Genomic DNA, 25,453 nt, shown 5'->3' on the forward strand with positions numbered 1-25,453 from the left:
GAGAAAACACCAGAAGGAGCCAATCACCGCACAAGGGGGCGGGTTGAACTGCATGTGCTCCTGTTTGTGTACGTGCAGGAGCCGGTTTCCAGCAGAGAGGGAGGGGAGTTCAGGCTGGAGGTTCGGTTTTGGAGCGTGCACGGTGTCTGATTTGTGCTACATGCACTAGACAGAATCGGGGACAGGCGGGCTGGGCTTCTCCATTCGCCGCCCCAGAACATTGGGAGTAAATAGTCCTCTGCCGAAAAGAGACAATGTGGATGATGCTGGATTGCAGCTCAGAGGTGAGGCTGAGGAGTTTGCACGGTTGTTTCTGTGCGTTGTTGGAAGTCCAGGTGTTGAGTTGTTTGAAATGTAGTTTTACCACTATTGGCTAAACCCAAATCCCACTGATGTCAGTAGGATTTTGCCAGAGTTTAAAGCTAATAGCCTGGTTCTTTCAAATTGAAAAGCCTATGATAAAGGGACATAAACATTAGATGACTGTTGGTTCTCTGTGAAGGGGAAGGTGGGGGGATACCTTCAGATTTTTCTGCTACTGTATAATTTATCTTTCAGGTCTAAGAATAACGTGAAGCTAAATGTTTTTTTAAAACACTTGTTTCCTCCCCTCCCGTAGCCTGACGGCTTGAGCCTCCTGCTTGAGGCGGGGGCTGGGGTGAATGCACCTGCAGATGCCTTTGGTCAGTCCCCAGCTCACTTGGCTGCTTGTGGAGGACAAGCTTTTTTCCTACTATGGCAACTGCAAACAGGAGCTAATCTGAACCAACAGGTACAAGTAATGCCTTTTTGTTTCTTTTTACTGCCTTATTTAAATGAGGCATGTTATTTGTATGAAAGGTATATTGTTTATGTAAATCTTTAGTTGTCACAGATTTGATGAGATATACAGACTAGTTGCCTGTGATTATTTGTTGCATCTCATCTATACAAACAATTTATTACATGAAAACAAGTGTCCTTTGTATGAAACATCTCTTCCCCAGTCCTCAATCAAAATCAGTTGTAAACGCTTTCAAAATAGACTCTTCCTCATGTAAAATGTACTTTAAAATTCATTCTGGTTATTGTGTGTTCCGATTGTTTTGTAGATATATAGGACCCCTATCAAATCTGAAACTTTCTTTGTCTCCTGATCTGCACATGGGAGAGAACTTCAGTATCCCCTTTTTCCTGTTAGGGTCTTGGGAACGTTCACATAATCTCCTTCCAATCTATATCAAGGTCTGTTACGGAGTCACACTTATCTCAATAGCAGAAATTTTGGTGATTTGCTTGTATCTCTGCACTTCGCTATGAATAGTGCCCTGTTACTTCCTACCTCTGTGTTTTGCTGGAAGAGCCTCCTGCGTTGATTAGTGAATGAATGTGGATATGTAGCAGAGGTGGGTCAAAAACTGTTTTCACGTCCCTCAAATATTTTCAAGTGTTCAAATTTGTTTTCCTCTCTCAGATCATGATGAAAAGTCAATCTCAGATTTTCACAGACCAAAATCAGGTCAGTGTTTTGATAACTTCAAAACATTTTATTTTGATTTGACCCTTACAGCTTCTTTTTTTAGTTTAATTAGCTTAAATTTCTACAAGAAAACTAATTTTGAATTGGAAAAACAGGAATTTTCATTTTGAAAGTGTCAAACAAAAACATTTTGTTAGGTTCTAAACTTTGAGATTTGTTAAATCCAAACCTGTTTTGTGAACAGTTTTGGTTTCGATTAATTGGCATTTTCTGATATTGAAAAATTCCCATCTAGCTTTGAGTACACATTTTGTATAAAAGCTGTTCGAGGAGATAAAGGTTTTGCAACAGATTTTGTATGTAATCTTCTAACAGCTTGTTACATGAATAAAGAATATTCTAAAAATACTTAATAGCATATTATTTGTATTTAACTGGATATATACTTTTCTGACCCATCTTTCTGACTTGTCATCAAAATTATGTCATCTAGAGTTCTGATGGTGCTCAAACTGGTTAATCTCTCCCTGCCACTTTATTAAGTGATTATGATATACTAAGGGTGAAATTCTGTTTTATGTTTTTAGGATTGCCATGGAGAAGCTCCTATTCATAAGGCAGCTAAAGTTGGGAGCTTGGAGTGTCTTGCTCTACTCGTTGCCAGTGATGCCAGAATAGAGTAAGTCAAAAACTACATTTAACTAATTCAAATATTAACCCTCAAAGAAGTTATTCATTTAACTTATTCCACTATAATCTTAACATACATTAACAAGAAATGTATGCTAATACAGAACTTTGTTTCCTGTTCAAACTATATTGTGGTAGTCGGAATGCAGTGTGTGCGTGCACGTGCATATTTTTTTAAAAAGCGTAAAAATATGGTGCAGCCATTACAAGTATTTATCATGATAGTCCACATACTGTACAACTATACCATTGTCTTTTAGTTTTGGCTTAGAGAAAAACCTCTTTACCACAACAGCTAAGAGGAGCTCACTGGTCATAGCTCCCTGGTTGGAGGAGCTTTCCATTTCATCTATTGGTTATACTGTTCTTACGTCTTATACTTGAGACAATTTCTTTGTTCTTGATTTTTTTGGTAGCTTATTTCTCTGTTTCAAATATTTGTGCACTTGAAATAAAAACATTTACTGAAGAATTAGGATGACTGCCTTATCTTACATAATGACAGGTTTCAGAGTAGCAGCCGTGTTAATCTGTATTCACAAAAAGAAAAGGAGTACTTGTGGCACCTTAGAGACTAACAAATTTATTAGAGCATAAGCTTTCGTGAGCTACAGCTACTGAATGCATCCGATGAAGTGAGCTGTAGCTCACAAAAGCTTATGCTCAAATAAATTTGTTAGTCTCTAAGGTGCCACAAGTACTCCTTTTCATCTTACATAGTGACAATTTGAAATTAATTGTGTGTTAACTTTTTTGTGTTTCAGTTTGTGCAATAATGATGGACAAACAGCAGAAGATCTTGCATGGGCTTTTGGATTTCTGGAATGTGCCAAGTTCCTCACAACTGTTAAACATACTCAAAATATGAAGCTAAGAGAACAACCTAGCTACTCACTTAAGGACAATTGTGGTTTGCCAAGAGAGGCTTCAGCTGGAAAGAAACGAGCATGTGGAATTATGGGACCCGCAAACAGAAAGAGGAGGAGATAAGATGGTATATAGTTTATGACAGTTTACACTACAAATTAGACACTTAGCTAGGACTGGTTTAATACATATCAGAATATTTTTAAACCAAAATCTCACACTTTTAGTATTTAAGTACATTACCTGAATTTGTCAGTAGATATGTAGTGGTGGTGAGGCAAGGCCCTTCAGATGCATCCACATATACTTATGTGGTAAGGCTGCTATTCATTGAGAATATTAATGTTGCATAGAAGAACATGCTGTCAGGACATATGTATGTTCTAATAAAGGGCCAAATTACTTTTGTGCATTGGGTCAGGGTGGATTGATTTAAATCAAAGCTATTTAAATCACTGATTTTAATAATTATTAAATCAACAAGGAGGAAAGCTTGATTTAAATAATGGCTTTTATTCTTTTTAGTTATTTTCCTCAAGAAAAGTTTATTCTTATTGGTTGGTAACCCCTTAAAACATGTTGATTTGCAAGTAAATATAGTCTTTTTGCTAACCAGGAGAGTATACTATATTTATACACATTAATTTAAGTAAGCATAAACCTTAACGACATACTCAATTAATTTTTTCCTTGTGATTTGTGTCAATCTCTACTTGGATGGAAATTTCAAATTCAATTAAATGTACAAAACGTTTTTTTAAAATTAAAATACAACTACCTATGTTTTCGGTAGAAAGCGAGAGGGATGCATTAAACAGCCATGCTATACTATAGCCAAGTGTTTTGATAAATTGAGATGTATACTTCTATTTTGTAAAGTAAGCTCTTTTGTTTTGAACAGATATTACGTCTTAGACTGCAGGTGGGAAAACCTGTAACCCTGAAAAGAATCTGAAGTCTGCAAAAACAACATTATTGGTCTGTGAACTTAAGCAACCCAGTATTTGATGTTCTGCTGTTTCCTTCTGAGGAGGAAACTTTGGTTACTTTTGCTTCTTTAAGAAGACATTTTTCTAGAATACTTGTATTCATACAGCTCTGTGTGTGTTCAGTTGTAGACTATGTATAATAGGGCAGTCTCTTCTCAGGTAAATAGCAAAACAAAGTTGATACTTAGCACATACAGTGCTTCTCTCTGGCTCCAAAGTGCTGTAGGAGATTAACATTTCGTTAAGTGGCATTCCTGCCTATCAAGTTGTTGTGTGATATTACTGGCTGCTGTCAAATGGTTACCACACTTCACTACAGAGGGGGCTCTATGGAGCCCTAAGGATTCTGCACATCTTACTAACAAGAGCTGTCTTTACTTTTATGAGCAAAAGCTGCTTACATGAGTAAATGTTAAAGGACCAGCCCCTAAATTTGTAAAGCACTTCAGGAGCCTTCAGAAAGCAAAAAACATTAAAAATATTAGATTAAGGTAAACTCCTTTAATTAAACTTGTCTATACAAGAATGCAGTTGAATGTGATTTACTCTTCTTCCATTTTTGATGTTTTTTATTTAAAAAGACATTTTATACTTAAATTGCAGTGTAAAGAATTCAACTAGCATTTTTATTTCAGCTACTTTTGACTGACAAAACACCATTTAAATTGAAAATAATTAAAATTTTTCTAAAGCTTTTTATTTTAAATAAGCCAGCTCTATCTGTACCAAGTCTTAAATTCTGGATTAACATGATTTTTTGCAATTGGAATTTAAATAGTTTTTGGTCGCTGAGGTAGGCAGAGGTTGTAGTAAGCATCTTTGCTCCAAAAGTCTGGGCCCTTCCATCCACACCAACCCTGTACAGGAAAAAGCAAAATAAAGCCATTTCTAAAACAGTTGTGTTTAGCAGATTTGGTCCATGAGTGCTGTCATACATTACAGTTTTTGTTGTTTTCATTATGCATATACTGAATTAATAGAACAGGCTCCATTTTTTGACTCAAAACAGCTAGAAACTACCATGCTGTTAAAATTGAAGTCTAATAGCAACATTATCTTCTGCCTTATGTTTTGAAGGTAGTAAGGTCATATCATATACTATTTTTAATCACATCAATTATTTTCAATTATAAAAATACACTGCGAAGTCTACTTTTTACAAAATAGTGCATACACTTGGCGTGGTCTTAGAACTTTACAGCATCCGAACTTAGACCCCAATTCTGCAAACATTTATGCATGTATTATATTTATTACAGCAATAGTTTTATTCAAATCAGTGAGACTGGTCAGGTGCTTAAAGTTGAGTGCATTTGTAAATTTCTTCAGGATTTATATTTAGAAATTAACAAATTAAGTGTGTGTGAAGTTTCAATTAACTGTGGAGTTCTATTGATATGATTAGACCAGTCTCAGGACTTGAAAAATTACCAGAAACCTACCATACTAATTTGAGGCAGATGCAAAAGTAAAGGGAGCTACCAGAATAGTTCAAGGACAGTATCCAACCTCAGCTACTGGGAATGGAGAGCATGCTGGATGGAATTCATACCAAAGTGCTTTCCCACCATTCAAAATCAGCCCCAGTTTAGTAGGTGTGATAAATCTGAAGCTGCCTTCCTCCTGTCTGGCTGTTAAGAAGGAGTTCTTTCTTCCCAATCTCAGAGCCTACTGCTGCCATGGTATCTGTTATTCTCCAACTCTGCCATTCCTAGAGCCTCACCATTTTTTATTATAAGATATCCTCCTCTCTGAATAGTTCAAATTTCTATCCCTCCTGCTGCTGACTTTTCTGGAGCAGCTGGCATAATGAAACTGATACAATTCATTGTCCTCAATTTCATATCTGCCTATAGGATAAACAGAACCTGACAAGTCTTATTAATTACACTCTGCTACTGCTTAGCTTTACTATGAGCAACGGCAGAGGAACTGGAGCCATCTATCTGCAGATTCACGAAGATGGAATTGCATGGTTTATCTTCCAAACTATAAAGACTAGACACAGCCCAAATGTATCCCCAAAATTTGCATGTATTCCTTTTAAAGGGACCCTGATAGCCTTTGTCTATATCACTATAAAAGATATTTACCTAATTTCAGGGAAACTCTCTCAAATTTTTATATTAACATGTATATAACCAGATATAAGAGACTCTGTTCTAGACACAAGGTGGTGGCATCAAGGATATTCAGTCCCGAGGCAAGTAAAGTGCATTCCTTCTTACTGTAAAAAAAAAAAAAAGTATGTTCTCCCAGACACTGCACCTCTACAGAGTCATTAAGCTCTACAGGCCAGATGTAAGGATATGCTGTACTGGTACATTCACCTGGCCTCTGGGCTGGCCACCAGGTGGAATCAGCATTTTCCTTTCAGTGATAGTGTCCTTCTTCAGTCCAGAGACTGAGCAAACTCAGTAGGGCTGAATTATATATAAACTGACCTTCTGCCCTAAAGGGCTGAAAGAAGTTTATTCCCAAATCTACATGTTTGTAAAAAAGATTACTTTTAAGAGAAATTAAAATTATGCAAGTAAAAAATAATTACAGTGCTATCTCTCCAACACTGGTCATGCCATATAACCATTTATTAATGTCATAAGTAGAAATTAAATGAAGTTAAAAATCTCACCTTTTCCAAGATAACATGCAGATCTTCTGCACCAGTGTAATGTGGGTCTAGAATCAGAAATTTTGTGTGTCCTGTAACCTCATTCCATGCCACTCCTAGTATTGTGTGAGCCAGAACGCCTCCACCTGGATTGGAGAAAATATATGCTCTTTCTAAGGCTTTGTACAGTTGGACAGACTTATTTTTGCACACATACATACGTTAATACTTTCTATTAGCCGACAGATCTATGAGTGAAGTTTCATTCTCTAGGCTATGAAAAATAGTAGGGTAACTGCATCGTGTGAGATCCTTCATGGAATATGATAGCCAAAATAAAGACAAATAAATAATTTTACTTAACAATTTGATCTCAGTCTCTCTCCCAATTCAGCAGTATTATGATCCCACCCCACCAGCTGAAGACATGAACATTTTGAATACACCAGTTATGTCCAGTCTATATAGAAATGGCCAGTTCTAGAAGAGGACCCCAGTCTAAGAAACTTCCTAAAAATAAAAAGACTAAATCAAAAAAAATATAATTGTTAATTTGTGAGCAATAAATCAAAAGAGGAGAAAAAGAAGGGATATGGTATGTATAACCAGAGCACAACAGTGTTTTGTTACTAGATACTAAGGTTGACACACACAAGTCTAAAATGTTAAAACTATGAGGATTAGGTGTAAAAGTCCATAAAGATAAATACCAGTTGTCTGTTTCTCACCCCTCCAACACAATTAGGCTACAAGCTGGGTGACTAGACTGAGTTAAGGAGGGACTAGAAGAAACCAAATAATATGTAAGTATTTCCTTTCTATTACATGCCCCAGGTCATTCTGGACATTAAGAATTTCAAAATCAAATACATTAGAGTGAGTACTGAGAACCACTTGCCATGGTAACCCTTGAAAAATCTTCCTGATTGCAGCATACCTCCTCCAAAGATGGCATCTGTAAATGCCTCAAGATCTCCCTATAATAGCAAGAAAGGATGTTTAGGTGGCCTTGCATAATCTCAATGGGAAGGTACCTCCCTATCTGGTCAAAGGTACATGATCCAGCACACTGCCAGAATTGTCCAAGACACCTGGTGGAGAGGCACCACTTTTAGCTTGGTAGCTTTCCTTAATTAATTCTCTCAACAATCTTGCCACAGAAGCTTTGGAAGTCATGAGCTTTTTTTCTTAGTATCTCCATACAGGATGAAAATCACTAGACAGATGTAGTTTAGAGGAGGTAATAAGTTTAAGAACCCATCTAACCATCACTGTTTCCATAGGTTCTCTGAGGACTTGGGAAGGAGCTGAATTTCTGAGCCAGGATGTCTGCTGTTTCCCACTCACTAGCTCAATGAAGATTAGGTGCAGGAAGAATGGTTTCTGGCTTTTCTTACTCCAACCTGCAACAGTGGGAGGGGACCTCTTGCTGAGTTGGCCTCAGCTCTACATGTAATCATCTCTTCAGCAACTGGTTACCTTGAGAGGAACCTGATAGTCCACTTCCATAGAATACAGCTCTGATGGTTCAGTGTTGTGGGGCCACAGAAACTCCACAAAAGGGAGTATAAAAGGGGAGAAAACCCACAAGAAAGGGTGGGGATATCAGTATGGGGGAGGGGAAATGATCGAACTTTCAAAAATTGTTTTATTTAGGGTCCTTGAAAGCCTGCAGTTAAGGCATGCGGGGCCTTTGGTGCTTTCACTAACAATACCAAGCACAGTGCACATCCAGATAGAAATTCCTTGGGATTTCTGGAATTCAGCACAGCAAAACTAACCCCCCAGAGAAGAATTCATAATGGTGGCGGGGGTTTTACAAGCAGAAATTAGGTTCCCTCAGAAGGGCTTACGCCAGGACTGGTAAAGCCACACGAGAATCAAAGGAAAATGTAGGCAGATGGGATATTAGTTTTCACAAGACAAATGAATTGATATGGGCTGGGAGATGCAGATTACAATGGGTCACATGCATTGAACCTATCTGAGATTTCTGAGGCTGGGGTCCTTGTGAAAAGCTCTTACACTGAAGCTTCTGAAGAAAAACACAGAGACCCAAGACTGAAGATTGTAAATTTACAGAGCAATTTCTACTTGCTGCTGATAAGTGGGTAGCACTTATGGACAGTTCTAGATGGAGCAGGGAAAGAAAAATTAAAATACCAAAAGAACTTCTTAATGACAAAGCACTGCCATATTCTATCAGGTCAGAAAGGGTGAGAAGAAGGTAAATGCCAAAAATCAAAGCAAAAAGAATAGTTAAAAAGCATATAAAGAAGTTTCTGCCTGCTAAGAAACAGGCAACTTTATCTGTCAGCCAGAAATGACCCTCTTCTAGGGAGTTGAAGAAATAAATTTTTTTTCTATCTTTACCTTATGATAGGGTGGTCAACATTACCCAGAGTTCAGACAGATCTGGATGACATTATAAATCCTTGTCCATAAATATGTTAAGACGGGGAATATGATTAAAATGAAAATAAGATATTTATATTAAGGCTGATTTTTAAAAAATGTTTTTCTCTACTTTTTCAAAGCACCATTCCCCTTCAGGACAGTATCAGTAAAAATTCAAATGTTCTTAAAATCCAAATTTCCTTACCTGTGTTACCAACATTTTAAATTATTAAAATATTTCATCTGGTTTTAGGAAAGAAATTTTTGCTAAGGAATTAAAGCCAATAAAAATGCTGCTCTTGAACGCTCAAGGGAGTTACTGCTGAGTAATACAAAATAATTCTCTAATAGTGTTGCTAGTGCGGGGAGCAGACTATTTTGTAAAATCAGAGTAGCTGGCTCACCGACCCTGGAATGCAAACTTCAAAACCTATTTGTTAGTCTCTTGAATTTAGAGAACATCATTCAGACCCACCTCAGCCAGCCTGCGCTATACTAAGTTTGGGGACCTAGATCACCATGAAAAGATACCAGCCAAATCAGCTTTTTATGGTCCTTCACCTTAGAGCAGATAAAAGACAATACTAAGGTGTGTATCTGAACTTGGTTAATCTTGCAATCTCCCTCGCTGCAGAGACTGTGAGGGAGATTCCCACACCTGAGCCATTCTTTTTAGGTGACAAATTGAGGAACAGTGCCAGATTGAGGTGTTGATAGAGGTTTCAGAACAAATTGATAAATTAAATGGTAATAAGTCACCAGAACAAGATGGTACTCACCCAAGAGTTCTGAAAAAACTCAAATATGAAATAGCAGAACTACTAACTGTGGCACGTAACCTATCACATAAATCAGCTTATTTACCAGATGACTGGAGGATAGCTAATGTGTTGCCAATTTTTAAAAAAGGCTCCAGAGGCAATCCTGGCAACCCCAGGCCTGTAAGCCTAACTTCAATACCAGGCAAACTGGTTGAAACTATAGTAAAGAAAAGAATTCTCAGACACACAGATAAACATGATTTGTTGGATAAGAGTCAACAGGGCTTTTGTAAAGGAAAATCATGCCTCACCAATCTATTAGAATTCTTTGAGGATGTCAGCAAGCATGTGGACAAGGGTGATCCAGTGAATATACTGTTCTTGGACTTTCAAAAAGCCTTTGACAAAGTCCCTCACCAAAGGCTCTTAAGCAAAGTAAGCAGTCATGGAATAAGAGGGAAGGTCCTCTTATGGATCAGTGACTGGTTAAAAGACAGGAAACAAAAAGGGTAGGAATAATTGGTCAGTTTTCAGAACAGAGAGAAGTAAATAGTGGGGTCCTCCAGGGATCTGTACAGGAAGCTGTGCTTTTCAACATATTCATAAATTATCTGCAAAAAGGGGTAAACACTGAGGTGGCAAAGTCTGCAGATGATACAAAATAAATCAAGACAGTTAAGTCCACAGCTGGCTGCGAAGAGTTACAAAAGGATCTCACAAAACTGGGTGACAGGGCAACAAAATCATAGATGAAATTCAATGCTGATAAATTCAAACTAATGCATATTGGAAAACATAATCCCAACTATACATACAGAATGATGGGGTCTAAATTAGTGGTTACCACTTAAAAAGAGATCTTGGGTCATTGTGGATACAGTACTTCTCTGAAAACATCTGCTCAATGTGCAGTGGCAGTCAAAAAAGCTAACAGAATGTTAGGAACCAATAGGAAAGGGATAGAGAAGAAGACAATAAATATAATGAGTAAGAAAGTTCCTCCTCTACCTTGGTGGGTCTTGCGCTTACTGACAGATTTGCTCACCTTGGAGCTTCACGGCAACCCTCAGTTTAACTGTTTTTGTGAACCCACAGTCCGGGTCAACTCCTACTGTGTCTGACCAGGAGTTGGAAGGTTTGGGGGGAACCCAGGGCCGCCCTCTACTCCAGGTTCCAGCCCAGGGCCCTGTGGAATGCAGCTGTCTAGAGTGCCTCCTGGAACAGCTGTGCGACAGCTACAACTCCCTGGGCTACTTCCCCATGGCCTCCTCCCAAAACCTTCTTTATCCTCACCATAGGACCTTCCCCCTGGTGTCTGATAATGCTTGTACTCCTCAGTCCTCCAACAGTATGCATTCTCACTCTCACCTCCCAGTGCCTCTTGCTCCCAGCTCCTTACACGCGCACCACAAACAGAAGTAAGCTCCTTTTTAAACCCAGGTGCCCTGATTAGCCTGCCTTAATTGATTCTAGCAGCTTCTTGATCGGCTGCAGGTGTTCTAGTCAGCCTGTCACAGTAGTCTCCAGAAGGTTCCTGATTGTTCTGGAACCTTCCCTGCTACCTTACCCAGGGAAAAGGGACCTACTTAACCTGGGGCTAATATATCTGCCTTCTATTACTCTCCTGTAGCCATCCGGCGCGACCCTGTCACAAATGCCACTATATAAATCCAGGGTACAACCACACCTTGAATACTGGTCTCCCCATCTTAGTAAACATATATTAGAAATGGAAAAGGTACAGAGAAAGGCAACAAAAATGATTAGGGGTATGGAACAGCTTCCGTATAAGGAGAAATTAAAAAGACTGGGACTTTTCAGCTTGGAAAAGAGATGACAAAGAGGGGATATGATAGAGGTCTATAAAATCATAAATAGTGCGGAGAAAGTACAGTAGAACCTCATTGTGATGAACACCAGTTACAAACTGATCGGTCAGTCACACATCTCATTTGGAACCAGAAGCATGCAATCAGGCAGTAGCAGAGACAAAAATAAATAAATAAAGCAAATACAGTTCAATACTGTGTTATATGTAAACTACTAAAAAAATAAAGGGAAAGTTTAAAAAAAATTGACAAAGTAAGGAAACTGTCTTTGTGCTTGTTTCATTTAAATTAAGATAGGTAAAAGAACATTTTTCTTCTGCATAGTAAAATTTCAAAGCTGTATTAAGTCAATGTTCAGTTGTAAACTTTTGAAAGAACAACCGTAACATTTTGTTCAGTTATGAACATTTCAGAGTGATGAACAACCTCCATTCCCAAGGTGTTCATAACTCTGAGGGTCTACTGTACATATGGAAGTGTTATTTACCCCTTCATATAACACAAGAACCAGGGGTCACCTGATGAAATTAATGAACAGCAGGTTTAAAACAAACAAAAGGAAGTACTTCTTTATACAATGCAGTCAACCTTTGGAACTTATTGCCGGGAGATGTTGTGAAGGCCAAAAGTATAACTGGGTTAAAAAAAGAATCAGATAAGTTCATGGAGGATAGGTCCGTCAGTGGCTAGGGATGCTGTCCCATGCACTCGGTGTCCCTAGCCTCTGACTGCTAGATGCTGGGACTGGACGACAGGAGATGAATCACGCAATAACTGCCCTGTTCTATTCATACCCTTTGAAGCATCTGGCACTGATCACTGTTGGAAGACAGGATACTGGTCTAGATGGACCAATGGACCAGTATGGCCATTTTTATGTTCGGGTTGTTCTGGATACCTAGAATTTCCTCTGTATACACTCACTAAGTAGTGTATATGAAAATAAACCTTGACAGAAGTGACCAACAAACATTCATTGGCATTTTTCAAGAGTGAAAGGCTTACCAATCATAACTGGAGTTCCTTCAGTCTTGAAATGATTAGCAAGTTCTCTTCCCTGAGAAGCTAGCTCAGAACCCTGGCTGTATAAGAAACACAACATTAGATTATCCTCTTTATTAGGTTTCATTTCCTATTTATCTCTTTCACTAGTTAGCCATATACATTTGTAATTCCTATGCTATATAATGAGAATTTAAAAAAATATATTTTATTACACCCCCTCCACCCTGAATAACACTGTAACAGGACTAGGAGTTTTATAATACAGGAAAACCACACTGGAGTAAACTTAACATTTGTGCTCACACAAGCTGGTGCAACCACCCAATATAATTTAGAGAGAAGAGTATGATAAGTTCTATCCAATTCAGACAGTGTCACTGAAGGATGCCTGTTGGGAGCTGTGCCTCTCAGTGAAAAGAAAGATACCACGATAACAGCTTCATGGTGGCTTCAAACTGGAGGTTTATGGAAAAAGATTTAAGAACCTCAACTAAACAGCCCCAGGGTTCTCTCAACAAGAGAGAAATCTACATTCTTATTTAATGGCAAAAAACTTTGTTAACAAGGATTTAAGGTTGCCTGGGGGTTCTTGCCGAGTCCAGGGGGGCCGAGTTAAGGCTTGGACTTAACTCTGCATTCCCTGGTTTTTAGAAGTTTGAGTTTTGCTAATCTTGACGTTTTGGAAGGGCACAAGCTATAACTGGGCAACCATAACTCTGTGTTAATGAAGTATTTGTCATTTAATCTCCTAAATTTTTTAATCGGAAGAGAAACGTTTGTTGGTAGGAGTTAATGTTCATTTAGGCAGTGATAGTTTTCACCTATGTTTGCAGTTGATGTGCTACTATGGCTTGTAATAATCAACAGACCTAGCTTTTATACAGTGTTTTTCACCAGTAGATGCAAAGAACTTTACATCATTATCCCCATTTTACAGATGGTAAACTGAGGCACAGAGCGGGGAACTGACTTGTCCAAAGGTCTCTGGGCCCCACAGATCCTGGCAAACACATACAGACAGAGAGAGGCTCAGACTCCGCCAAGAGAGGTAGCCCCAGATCGGGCATACATATGGGAGGGGATGTGGGGCTGGCAGGATCCTCTGCCCCAATTCTCTGCAAGTGCCACATCACACAGTCCCATGTCTCCCTTCCCAGTCTCCCACTCCTCCCCTCATGCTCCATGTAGCCCCCATTGCTCCCCCTCACCTGACCCCAAACCCTCTCCTACCCACATATCCTCAATTATTCCCATCGCCATAATTGCCCCCTCCTTGCTGAACCCAAAACCCCTCTCCCCTGATTCCCACCTACTCTTCCACCCCAATCACCATCCCTTACCAGTGAGCATTTGCATGTGTATTTATTTTCTTTTCAAAAACAGTTTCAGTGACTTCTGAATATTCTGCTGAACTCAGATTATACTTCCCCAAAACAAAAAACCCTTGCCAGGGTCAGACTGTAGCAACATGCCTCCTTTTTATTTCAGATTTCTGCTTAGAGTTGGACTTAAACTCACAGAGCCTGGGCAGTGCTCAGGTCCAATGCCGGCAATATTCCCCCTTGAGCCACTCAGGCCTTGTGAGTCATAGCTGGCTTTCAGCTCCCTTCACTTATTTCTCTGCACATGTGCAGTGGAATCCATTTGGTGCATGAGCACCTATACCCTGGGCATTGAACTCAGGCTGCCAACTCCCTTTGCACATGCCACTAACCAATTTGCAGTTATTACAAACTGTTGACTAACATACACTGGCTACCAAACATATTCATTATGCTGATTATAACCACCGGCAATACATATATTTTAAACATTTAAATATACATATTAAGTATTACTATAGCAACCATATAGCCTAGATTGGCCTGCACCTTTGTTATAATCCTGAACACTTATGCTAAGTATCCCATAATGGCTTGCATTAGCTGACATAAGCCTTGGATTGAATAGACAGGAAAACTCTAAAGTATCAGGACCGATGATTATTTCTTTGTAAAAACAGGAAAAGAGCAGCCCACACAAGTCCATTAAGTGCCTTCCTCCCCCTTAGTACCTGGAATGCTCTCACAAAAAGATAAGACTCCATCATAACCTGGAAGACATTGGACACACCATGGTACCAGAACAAACAAGGCAAAAAGCTGACTGACTAAATAACATATATGGTATCCTTCTCTGGTAAACATGCAGGGTCCAAAAGGATGACTTTAGGGGCATAGCTTCGGAGAGCACCCCCTTAGCCTAAGGTGAATGTAACACTGCTGCATGGGACTGCTCTTCAGAGACTGGTATCGTATCGAACCTTTTTCCTGTACCCTATTAATAAACCTGACTGACACTGGTTATTTGATCTCTTGAGTATCTCTCGTAACGAACCAAAGTACGGTCAAGCAATTGACTATACAATTTATAAACAAAACTTAGACCCAATCCTGCAAAGAGCTCTGCACAGACAGATCCCCTGTGCCTGTGCCTTACTTCAGTGGGGCTGGATGCAGGGGCCACCAGCAGAAGGTCCTTGCAGGATTGGGGTTAATATCCTATTACTACTAATAGTCTCTTAAGTGATCCATTCTTCACCACAACACTTTCCCCCAATAAAGAATTAATCACAGAGACACAAAATTAACAAATATTCATTCTTACCTGACAAACAGTATTTTTGAAGTTATTCCTAATAACTGGTTCAATACAAGTTGTACCTCAATAGAGCCAATCCACTGCCGCGACCCAACAAATGCAGCTGGTTTGTCTCCAACATCAACTAGTGCCTTTGTAACACACATCCCATAAAGAAAAAAAGAAACAGTATGTAATGGACATTTTTACAGTTTCTACCTATAATATTCACTTAATTCACATACAGTATAATATTTCTGGAACCTAACTTGTCAAAAGCAGGCACACATTTACTGAATACAGGTATGACTGAATATTAAATGAAACAAAAGATCCTGTTTAAAAATGGTAACATTTTTTCTGTCCATGTTGGAAACATTTTCTTTTCTCAAACACCAGCTGGGAAATAAATATCACTAAATGTAGCTTGAAGAAATATTACTATTTTATTACATTTTGAAAAATTAGAATAGCTCTACCGGCAAATATTTCACACAAATACTAGTTATATATTGGATCTAACTTCTTGTTTACATTTAACACACTTCCTGGAACTCCCTTCAACATGCTTATATCTGTTAGGAGGGTATTTGCAGTTTCTCCTTCCTTGGTGTTCACACCTGAACTACTAGAAGAGGGCCTCATCCTCCCTGACTGAACTAACCTCGTTATCCCTAGCCTGATTCTTGCTTGCATATTTATACCTGCCTCTGGAATTTCCACTACATGCATCTGACGAAGTGGATATTCAACCACGAAAGCTTATGCTCCAATATGTCTGTTAGTCGATAAGGTGCCAAAGGACTCTGTCACTTTTACAGATCCAGACTAACACGGCTACTCCTCTGATATATAATATATTAGAAATTCTGTGCATATTGCCAATTACAATTTGATTTTAAAATCTTAACTGTATATTTAATCTACAACTCTTCAGATTTTTTATTTTACATTCACTGTGACTTTATTCAAATTCTATTTCTATACATAAAATACTGAAAATTATGTATGTTTTGATTTTATTTCTGCCATCTGAACTGAATCAATTTCATTCTCAAGTGGGTTAACAGTCAACATTTTAGCTACCGTCTACTTTTTATAATCTGATAAAGATTCAGATCGAAAGCCCAGTATAAGTATTACTGTACAGTCTAAACACTTTCAAAATCGCGATGCTGTCAAATAAATAAATATAACCCAAAACACTATTTTCACAAGACACTAAAGATAAAAGTTGAGAGTTTCTGCTGATGTACAGAATGCGCTCACCAAACATGCATTGTTTCTCCAATGGTACTAACATAACATAACTAAACATATAAGACACACATGCTAACATACATAACATAACTAAACATATAAGACACACATGCACACCTCTCACAAAGAAGAGAATGTTAATTTCTGGAACATTCCAAAGAGAAAAATACCCTCACGCTCATGCACACACAACATCTGCCAAATAAGAAAGGAATAAATCAGTCCTTATTAATCTGGGGCCTGATCCAGCTCGGAATTGGATTGGGCCCCCAAATCTCTCACATTTGGTAAACATTGTGAGTGTGTATTTTGTCTGTGTTATGATTTGAGATTCCAAGAGACTACCAACCAAAAGAACTTATAATAAAAATCTTATTTCATGAAACTCTTTTGAAGAAAGGGGAAACTATTTTAACATCAGTCATTTAATGTACATAACTGGAAACAGAATCCATTACAACAAAATGTTCTAGAAGTGATACTTCAGAAGTCTTACAGATAAATGTGAATAGTAACTATGAACGGATTAAATTAGGTTTTTTTTTTTAAAAAAAAGAGTTTATTCCATAGAGCACGTTAAAATCAATGGAATAGTACTTTTAATTAGTTCTACAGCATTAATTGATTTTTCAAGAGGAATACAGTAAATACACATGAAATGCAGTCTGTTTCTTTGTCCTGTACCTGTTGAATCTCCTTGTGTGTAGGTATAGATTTCCCTGTGTAACCCTGATGCTTGAACCATGAACAGATAGTCTGTAGAGACCGGTACGCACATCCCCAGCCATTATCATCTATTCGATCCTGCATATAATGATGATAACTATATACACCATGTACCAAATACACCTGAGCAGAAAAAGAAAAGACAAAAAAAAAAAAACATCTCTATCTCAGGAGCTGTTGTCTCAGAAGCTGAATATTTATTATTTGATTTTGACACTTGCAGTTTGTTAGTTTTCAAATGATTGATTACGATTCATGAGAGAAATAGCTGTGAGACTTCTTGCTTCCCCATAGCCAAGACATAACTTGAAGATTTTGGTTTGTTTGGTTTTTTTAAAGAACAAGGGAGAAATTCTTAAAGTGCATTTTTATAATTCAGTTGTCAGCTTTTTAAACTGAATCAGTGATATCTTGTCACTGGACTTGTAAGCAATTTTCTGTAAATTCAGGGACACAGTCAGAATGTTTTACCTGGCATATTGATGTCTCATGTTAGGGGATGAATTCAAATAGCAAATCCTAGAGGCCAGTGAAGTGGTGGTACAGACAGTTAGGATCATGATCTAGCTAGAGTATGGGTGCCAAATGCAGTGTTGATTGAATCATTGTGAATTAATTTAACAGGTCACAGTAACATCTAGATATTAAGCCAATTAGATCACTTGCTTGAATGTGTAGCCCCATGCAGAGGAATGGCTATCAGACCACTGTCGTAAGAACATAAGAATGGCCACACTGGGTCAGACCAAAGGTCCATCAAGACCAGTATCCTGTCCTCTGACAGTGGCTAATGGCAGGTGCCCCAAAGGGAATGAACAAAGAGGTTATCATCAAGAGATTCATGCCCTGTCACCCAATCCCAGCTTCTGGCAAACAGAGGCTAGGGACACCATTCCTGCCCATCCTAATAGCCATTGATGGACCTATCTTCCATGAATCTATCTAGCTCCCTTTGAACCCCCATTACAGTATTGGCCTTCACAACACCATCTGGCAATGAGTTCCAGAGGCTGACAGTGCGTTGCATGAAAAAATATTTTCTTGTGTTTGTTTTAAACCTGCTATCTATTAATTTCATTTGGTGACCCCTTGTTCTTGTATTATGAGAAGGAGTAAATAATACTTCCTTATTTACTTTTTCTATACCACTCATGATTTTATAAACCTCTATCATATCCCCCCTTAGTCGCCTCTTTTCCAAGCTGAAAAATCCCAGTCTTATTAATCTCTCCTCATACAGAAGCCGTTCTATCCCCCTAATAATTTTTGTTGCCCTTTTCTGAACCTTTTCCAATTCCAATATATCTTTTTTGAGATGGGGCAACCACATCTGCACGCAGTATTCAAGGTGTGGCAGTACCATGGATTTATAGAGTGGCAATATGATATTTTCTGTCTTATTATCTATCCCTTTCTTGATGATTCCCAACATTCTGTTCGCTTTTTTGACTGTGACTCCTGCGGGACACCACTATTTACCTCTCTCCATTCTGAAAACTGACCATTTATTCTTACTCTTTGTTTCCTATCTTTTAACCAGTTACCAATCCATAATAGGACCTTCCCTCTTATCCCATTACAGCTTACTTTGCTTAATAGCCTTTGGTGAGGGGACCTTGTCAAAGGCTTTCTGAAAATCTAAGTACACTCTATCCACTGGATCACCCTTATGCTTGTTGACATGCTTGTTGACCCCCTCAAAGAATTCTAGTAGATTGGTGAGGCATGATTTCCCTTTACAAAAACCATGTTGACTCTTCCCCAACAAATCATGTTAATCTGCTTCTTTTACTTTGTTGTTTAGCGACGGTTGCACTTTTTTGGTTCTCTAACTATATTTTTTAATTTGAGGTATACATTTAAGTTAAGCCTCTATTATGTGGTCTTTAAAAGATTTCCATGCAGCTTGCAGGGATTTCACTTTTGGCACCTTTTAATTTCTGTTTAACTAACTTCCTCAGTTTTGCGTAGTTCCCCTTTCTGAAATTAAATGCTACCATGTTGGGCTGCGGTGGTGTTGTCCCTGCTACAGGGATGTTAAATCTAATTATATTAGAGGAAGGCAAACAATTTACTTGCCAACAGATATTATATGTTACTGAAAAAAAAAAATCAATGTTGGAGGCACACCAATATCCAATATTCTAAAACCCCTTATCTCCTAATTATTGTAATTAAATCTAATTGTATTAGAGGAAATGCAAACAATTTCCTTGTCAACAGACATTAGATACCACAGGAAAAAAAAATCAATGTTGGAGGCACACCAATATCCAATATTCTAAAACCCCTTATTTCCTTAACTAAGTTATCAATAATTTAAATTTATTTTTTAAACAATAACCTAAATTTGGGGCAAATTTGACCTGAGAGAGTTATTCTGTATCAATACTGGAAACTACTGTACATAGCACGGATTCTAAAACTCTATAGTATATCCCCATGGAAGTTGCAAGAGGGCATGGTTTTTTTTTTTCCCTGACCCCTCCTGGTAGCTGCTTTTAATCCTTTGTCCTCTCCCTATTATTACAGTACTACTCACAGCAGTTTCTACAGCCAAAGCAGTATACTATAGCAGTAGGAGCAACAGAGAAGCAGGAGGGAGCTACAGACACAGCTGCAGAGATACAGAGTTTTAGAAAACTCTTATTCTAACAGCAAGATCTGTACTATCAATAATACATTATAATAATTTTATTTATCCCATCCAAAGGCCTCTGGAACACCTTAATGAAAAGGTAAATGCAATACTTAGTCCCTTTCTTTTAATGTTGTCTCTTCCCCTTCACTGCCTGAGGTCTCATACCATTATTTTTTGCAGTATCCATTTAGATTGTACAGTTTCTGAGGCCAGGACCTGGTCTTATATCCGTAAAGTGCCATCCACATACCAAAATTAATAATAAAAGCAATAATAGAATTAAAAACAGAGACCTGTACCCTAACATTTTGCCAGAGCAGATCTAAAGACACTAACAAACCCCACATCACTCTCTACTACTAGACATTAAACAAAAATATACAATCAAAATGACAATGGAAATAGAAGTCAGTCTTGAGTCTTTCCCTGAAGGATTTTAATGACACGTTTAGGTGTATCTAAAGAGAAGGGGTGAGACAAGGAAGAGAATTAAAGAGCCACAGTCCTCCAGTCCCCCCCACAAACTTCTCTCAAGATTATAATTCATGAAGATTACCGGTGCCATTCTTGAGACTCTCACCTGTCATCACAGGACAATCAGCAACATAGTCCCTCAATTAAGATTGGTGCTATAAGGTCCTACCAGACAGAGAAGATTATGACGCATGAGCACAGACCTGAAGTTCTCAACTTTTTCCATATTTGGGATCTTCTTTTCTACACCAGAATCACCCAAAGACCTCCACTTTCCTCCAACTCGGATCCATCTCCATTTAACAGTATGAGAAAGGATTGGGTGGTCACGAATCTCATCCTGAGAATCCATGATAAAGGCCGAAGGTTCTCCAGCTTTTTCATTCTACAGACCACTTTGTCTGAGAGAGATTGTTTCACAAACTCTCTTCATTGCTTGGTTCTCAAAGTGTTTCATTTTGTAGACCTTAGTTTGAGAATGTTGGCGGAGACTTTTGAAGAGCAAATCCTTTGACTTTTTGGTTCAGCTGTAGCTGTCAAAATGGCTTGTAAGGGTACACTCACACTGAAATGTTTGTCTATAGCTTTAGCTCGCTGCAGTTAAGTCCACAGTTTCTAAATATTTTAAAAATAAAATTAATTTCTCCTATGACTGAAAAGAACTGAGCTTCCAGGTTCCAACTTGTGAAACTTGTCAACCTATCTAGAGATAACAGCATCTCTAGAAAGGGTGGGCAAAGAATGAGAGCCTGGATTAATTTCCCTGCCTTATTCATTTTTAGCTTTCAGTAGTTGTTTCACATACAGTCAGAGATTTTAGTCAAGTAAAAAGGCTACCATGATGACTACATGAAATGGAAATGTAGCATTGGGTATGACATCAGATTTAACATAAGAATATAAGAATGGCCATACTGGGTCAGACTAAAGGTCCATCAAGCCCAGTATCCTGTCTACTGACAGTGGCCAATGCCAAGTGCCCCAGAGGCAGTGAACCTAACAGGTAATGATCTAGTGATCTCTCTCCTGCCATCCATCTCCACTCTCTGACAAACAGAGGCTAGGGACACCATTTCTTACCCATCCTGGCTAACAGCCATTAATGGACTTAACCTCCATGAATTTATCCAGTTCTCTTTTAAACCCTGTTATAGTCCTAGCCTTCGCAACCTCCTAAGGCACGGAGTTCCACAGGTTGACTGTGTGCTGAGTGAAGAACTTCCTTTTATTTGCTTTAAACCTGCTACCCATTAATGTCATTTGGTGGCCCCTAGTTCTTATATTATGGGAACAAGTAAGTAACTTTTCCCTATTCACTTTCTCAACACTACTCATGATTTTATATACCTCTATCATATCCCCCCTTAGTCTCCTCTTATGTTCTTATGATGTGATTTCTGATTATCAACAATATTTATGTAAAAGAAGCATTCTCCTATAAATGCCTCAAGTGAAACTTACCATACCAGCCTCTATGACAGGTGGATTGAGGTATATGTGTGGATTTCTGAGATAGCCATCTTTATATGGTTCGTCTGGAAAGCGATAAGCATTCGCTCTTCTTAAATATGGTCTATCAGAGGGCAGATGGAACAGTTCATGTAATTCCTATAAGTAAGTCAGAATCAAAATGAAGGGATAACAAACAAGAGAATAATTCAAGTTTCTTTAAAATAATTACTCCAAATGGTAGTGAAGTTTTCATAACCAATATTGTTTTTAATATCGCAGTCTAGAAATTGTTACACACTAAAACCTCTAGAATAATCAATATTGAATGTATGTGTTTAACACTAACATGCCAGTACTGCAAAGAACTCTATGCAGGTAGCCCCTTATGCCTATGCAGAGACTTATTGAAGTGAACGGGACTCAGCATGGGCTGGGAGCTCTTTTCAGGACTGGGGCCTCAATTACAAATAGAATGTATGGCAAAAAGTGCAATCAAAAAGAGATTAATTTTATGAAAATAATACACAATGTTAAATAGTACTGAGAATAAAGAAATATGAAACAATTTGTCTATCTGACATATTATTAGAAATTAAAGAAAATGAGCTCACATTTTGAGCAAATTCTATTCTTTTTGTAAATATAATCTCTTAAACACCATCTGGCAACTGAGTGAAAACACAATTAAACTGAGAGAACTGAACAATCCTTATACAAGTACATGTAAATGGAGACCCTCACTATTTTAATTAATAAATTCCTGTATAAATCCATTTAGGTTCTCTTATACAAATAACCATAAATGTCTGTTTATGAAGAAAAGTGCCTGATGAACACTTTAAAAATATGTTTCAACAAACCAAATATATATATGTTCAGTATTCTGTTCGGTCATAATTACAAATCATGCTCTGTCAATATTTGGTCTACAGCAGCTAACTTTACCTTTCTGTAAGTCTCTAGCTGATTATCTGAAATGCCTGTAGGATACGAAATTGTTACAAGGTGCTTTTTTCCTGGTAGCATGAAGTGAAATTGTTCAGGTACCACAATAGATGTTCCCTTCATATATTTCAAAATGCATCTTTCCATATCAGTTAGTTGCTTATGAATTGCATTCACCAGGAGATTTCGTACACTATGAGATATAAGGGAAAATATTTAAGAACTAGAACACCAGCAATGCTGGCTCATTCTTATAGCTATACAAGCTTCAGAGTGGTAGCCGTGTTAGTCTGTATCAGCAAAAACAATGAGGAGTCCTTGAGGCACCTTAGAGACTAACAAATTTATTTGGGCACAAGCTTTCGTGGGCTAAAACCCACTTCATTAGATGCATGGAGTGGAAAATACAGTAGCAGGTATAAATACACAGTACATGAAAAGATGGGAGTTGCCTTACCAAGTGGGGGGTCAGTGCTAACGAGACAATTCAATTAACGGTAGAATACCAAGCGAGGAAAAATCACTTTTGTAGTGGTAATGAGGGTGGTCTATTTCAAACAGTTAGCAAGAAGGTGTGAGTAACAGTAAGGAGAAATTAATATGGGAAAATTTAATTTTCCCCTACTGTCACTCACACCTTCTTGTCAACTGTTTGAAATGGGCTACTGTATTTTCCACTCCATGAATCTGATGAAGTGGGTTTTAGCCCACAAAAGCTTATGCCCAAATAAATTTGTTAGTCTCTAAGGTGCCACAAGGACTCCTCGTTGTTATAGTATACAAGTTCCCCTCTCCCCACTCATACCCACCTCCACAACCAGTTTAATGCACCTGCTGCTCTTATCCCTCCTTCCACCCATACCAGCAGATGTGAGCAGAGTCTTGTCAGGTGTTGCTCACAACTCATATGTACAAAGATGATTCCACTCCAATGACTCAACCGTGGAAAGTACTGCATATTCTGGCCTCAATTCAGCAAATCACCCAAGCTGAACTGGAAGTACTCATGTGCATAAAGTTAGGCATGTGCCTAAATGCTTTTCTGGATTGCAGCCACTGTGTTCAGCACCTTGCAGGGTCAAGCCCAAAGAAAGAGTGCTGTGGATATCACTTCTGTATTGTTTTCCACCTCAGCCTGTCCAGGTGCATATGTGACTTCCTAAGCACAGTACTGAGACAACAAGCATTTATCAAACATTCCTCTCTCTCTCACACATGTATCTGTGTGTATTTACTGTAATTAAAAGAAACTGATATAATATCTTTTGAATATTTTCCTAGCAATCTGCATTTCTTTTTGAGTGACGATAAAGAATTGGCATAATTATCAAACATTATGTTAAACACCGATTAGCTCCAAAAACCCTAATGAACATTAAATAACATAATGCTAGATGATAATAAAACCCTATATGTGAAATAAAATGTAAGTATACCACTACCACTTCAACACAGAAATTGGATACCATTATATTAATAGATCATAAATAAGGCTACAATTATGTCATGGAAGTCATGGATTCCATGACTTTCTGTGACTTCTGCAGCTGGAGCGGCAGGTGCGCTCTCCCTGGCGCCAGCCGCTCAGGTGCCCTGTGGCCAGCCTCACCGGTCGCTGTTGGAGCAGCCATGGGGTCAGCCACACCAGTCGCTGCTCAGGTGGTCCCGGGCAGTTGGCCCCAAGAAGCACCTGAGCACCAGTGCTGGAGACTGCCCCAGGGCCAACGTCACCAGGGCTGGCCGCTTGGGTAGTTTCCGGGGCCGGCTGGACTGGCCACTGCTTGTGTGGCCCTGGGCAGCTGGCACCGGCGACTGCCCGAGCAGTGGCCCGTGTGGCTGGCCCCAAGGACTGCCTGAGCATTGGTCCTGGGGGTGACCCCAGGGACTGCCCAAGAAGCAGCAGTCCCAGGGGCAGCAGGAGCAGCGGCCCCGGAGGCCCTCAGGAGAGCGGTCCCCAGGAGCCATGGAGTAGTGGGCCGCTGGGGGCAGTCCCCCCACTGCTGGAGCAGAGCGCCCCCAGGAGCAGAGATTTAGTTATCATGGGTATTTATAGTAAAAGTCATGGACAGATCACGGGCCGTGAATTTTGTTTCTTGCCTGTGACCTGTCCATTACTTTTACTAAAAATACCTGTGATTAAATCATAGCCTTAATCATAAACTTTGAATTCACTATAGATAATGGGGATGGTTACAAGATCACACTCATTAAACCAAGGAATATCTATTGTGAGGGTTTTCACACTCTCTGAAAAGATTTCCATTTTATTCCATATTCCACCTATATTAAAAATAGCTAAATTATAAGCTGATGTAGCTTTAGTATCCACAATTTTATTTAGAAAGCACAGACAAAGAACTAAAGCAAACTCAAAAATACAACTCAAAGATACATTATACTTACTTCCTCCATGGCTCTTCTGGAGAAACAGATACAACAACATCAATTGGTAAGGTCAAGTTAACGTAGTGGTGTCTCTTGTTTTCCCTTTCAATGACTGGGGCTACAGCTGCCAAAGGAGATGTCATTTCCAACATAAGGTCTACATTTACTATCTGCTGCTGAAAAGAATAAAGACAGTTACATGCACTAATAATACATGTCCAACAATACATGCACCAAGAAGGGATAGAAGAAAAAAGTAGATTCGTAAGACCCATGGAGGTGAAGGGGCTTCAGGGACAGCAAATGTTAAGAACCCCAAAACAAAACAGGCTCTTCACAACCC

At 38.7% G+C, this 25,453-nt stretch overlaps 2 protein-coding genes across 8 annotated transcripts in view; one reads left to right on the forward strand and one right to left on the reverse strand.

Annotated features, from left to right (window-relative positions):
* ANKRD37 (ankyrin repeat domain 37) lies at window positions 1-4,901 on the forward strand. Of its 2 annotated transcripts, XM_048847981.2 has the most exons (6): window positions 1-284; window positions 620-772; window positions 1,454-1,498; window positions 2,047-2,138; window positions 2,914-3,143; window positions 3,918-4,901. In XM_048847981.2, the coding sequence occupies exons 1-5, from the start codon at window positions 255-257 to the stop codon at window positions 3,137-3,139; spliced, it is 546 nt and encodes a 181-aa protein (XP_048703938.1). In that variant the 5' UTR covers window positions 1-254; the 3' UTR covers window positions 3,140-3,143; window positions 3,918-4,901. The 2 variants fall into 2 exon arrangements, with proteins under 2 accessions (XP_048703938.1, XP_048703939.1); XM_048847982.2 differs by lacking the exon at window positions 1,454-1,498 and having other exon boundaries at window positions 10-284.
* The window catches only part of UFSP2 (UFM1 specific peptidase 2), a 27,809-nt gene continuing 6,842 nt past the window's right edge, over window positions 4,487-25,453 (reverse strand). For 3 of the 6 annotated variants that reach the window (XM_048847972.2, XM_048847974.2, XM_048847969.2), the window contains exons 5-12: window positions 25,129-25,286; window positions 22,726-22,918; window positions 21,790-21,936; window positions 17,172-17,336; window positions 15,255-15,379; window positions 12,609-12,685; window positions 6,638-6,762; window positions 4,487-4,862 (exon numbers count right to left, since the gene is read on the reverse strand). In XM_048847972.2, coding sequence (XP_048703929.1) covers window positions 4,776-4,862; window positions 6,638-6,762; window positions 12,609-12,685; window positions 15,255-15,379; window positions 17,172-17,336; window positions 21,790-21,936; window positions 22,726-22,918; window positions 25,129-25,286 — 1,077 coding nt within the window. In that variant the 3' untranslated portion in view covers window positions 4,487-4,775. Of the gene's footprint in view, window positions 4,863-4,987; window positions 6,233-6,637; window positions 6,763-12,608; window positions 12,686-15,254; window positions 15,380-17,171; window positions 17,337-21,789; window positions 21,937-22,725; window positions 22,919-25,128; window positions 25,287-25,453 lie in introns of those variants that run through there. The other 3 variants (XM_048847971.2, XM_048847973.2, XM_075127860.1) reach the window with 3 other exon arrangements.

The sequence above is a fragment of the Caretta caretta genome, chromosome 4 (genome assembly GCF_965140235.1).
Source record: "Caretta caretta isolate rCarCar2 chromosome 4, rCarCar1.hap1, whole genome shotgun sequence".
In the NCBI taxonomy this organism is placed as follows: Eukaryota; Metazoa; Chordata; order Testudines; family Cheloniidae; genus Caretta; species Caretta caretta.

Coding starts and splice junctions, on each gene's coding strand:
- ANKRD37 (XM_048847981.2), top strand. CDS start 255: ATGTGGATGATGCTGGATTGCAGCTCAGAG. Junction 773..1,453: donor GAGCTAATCTGAACCAACAG/GTACAAGTAATG, acceptor TTCCTCTCTCAG/ATCATGATGAAAAGTCAATC. Junction 1,499..2,046: donor TTTTCACAGACCAAAATCAG/GTCAGTGTTTTG, acceptor TTATGTTTTTAG/GATTGCCATGGAGAAGCTCC.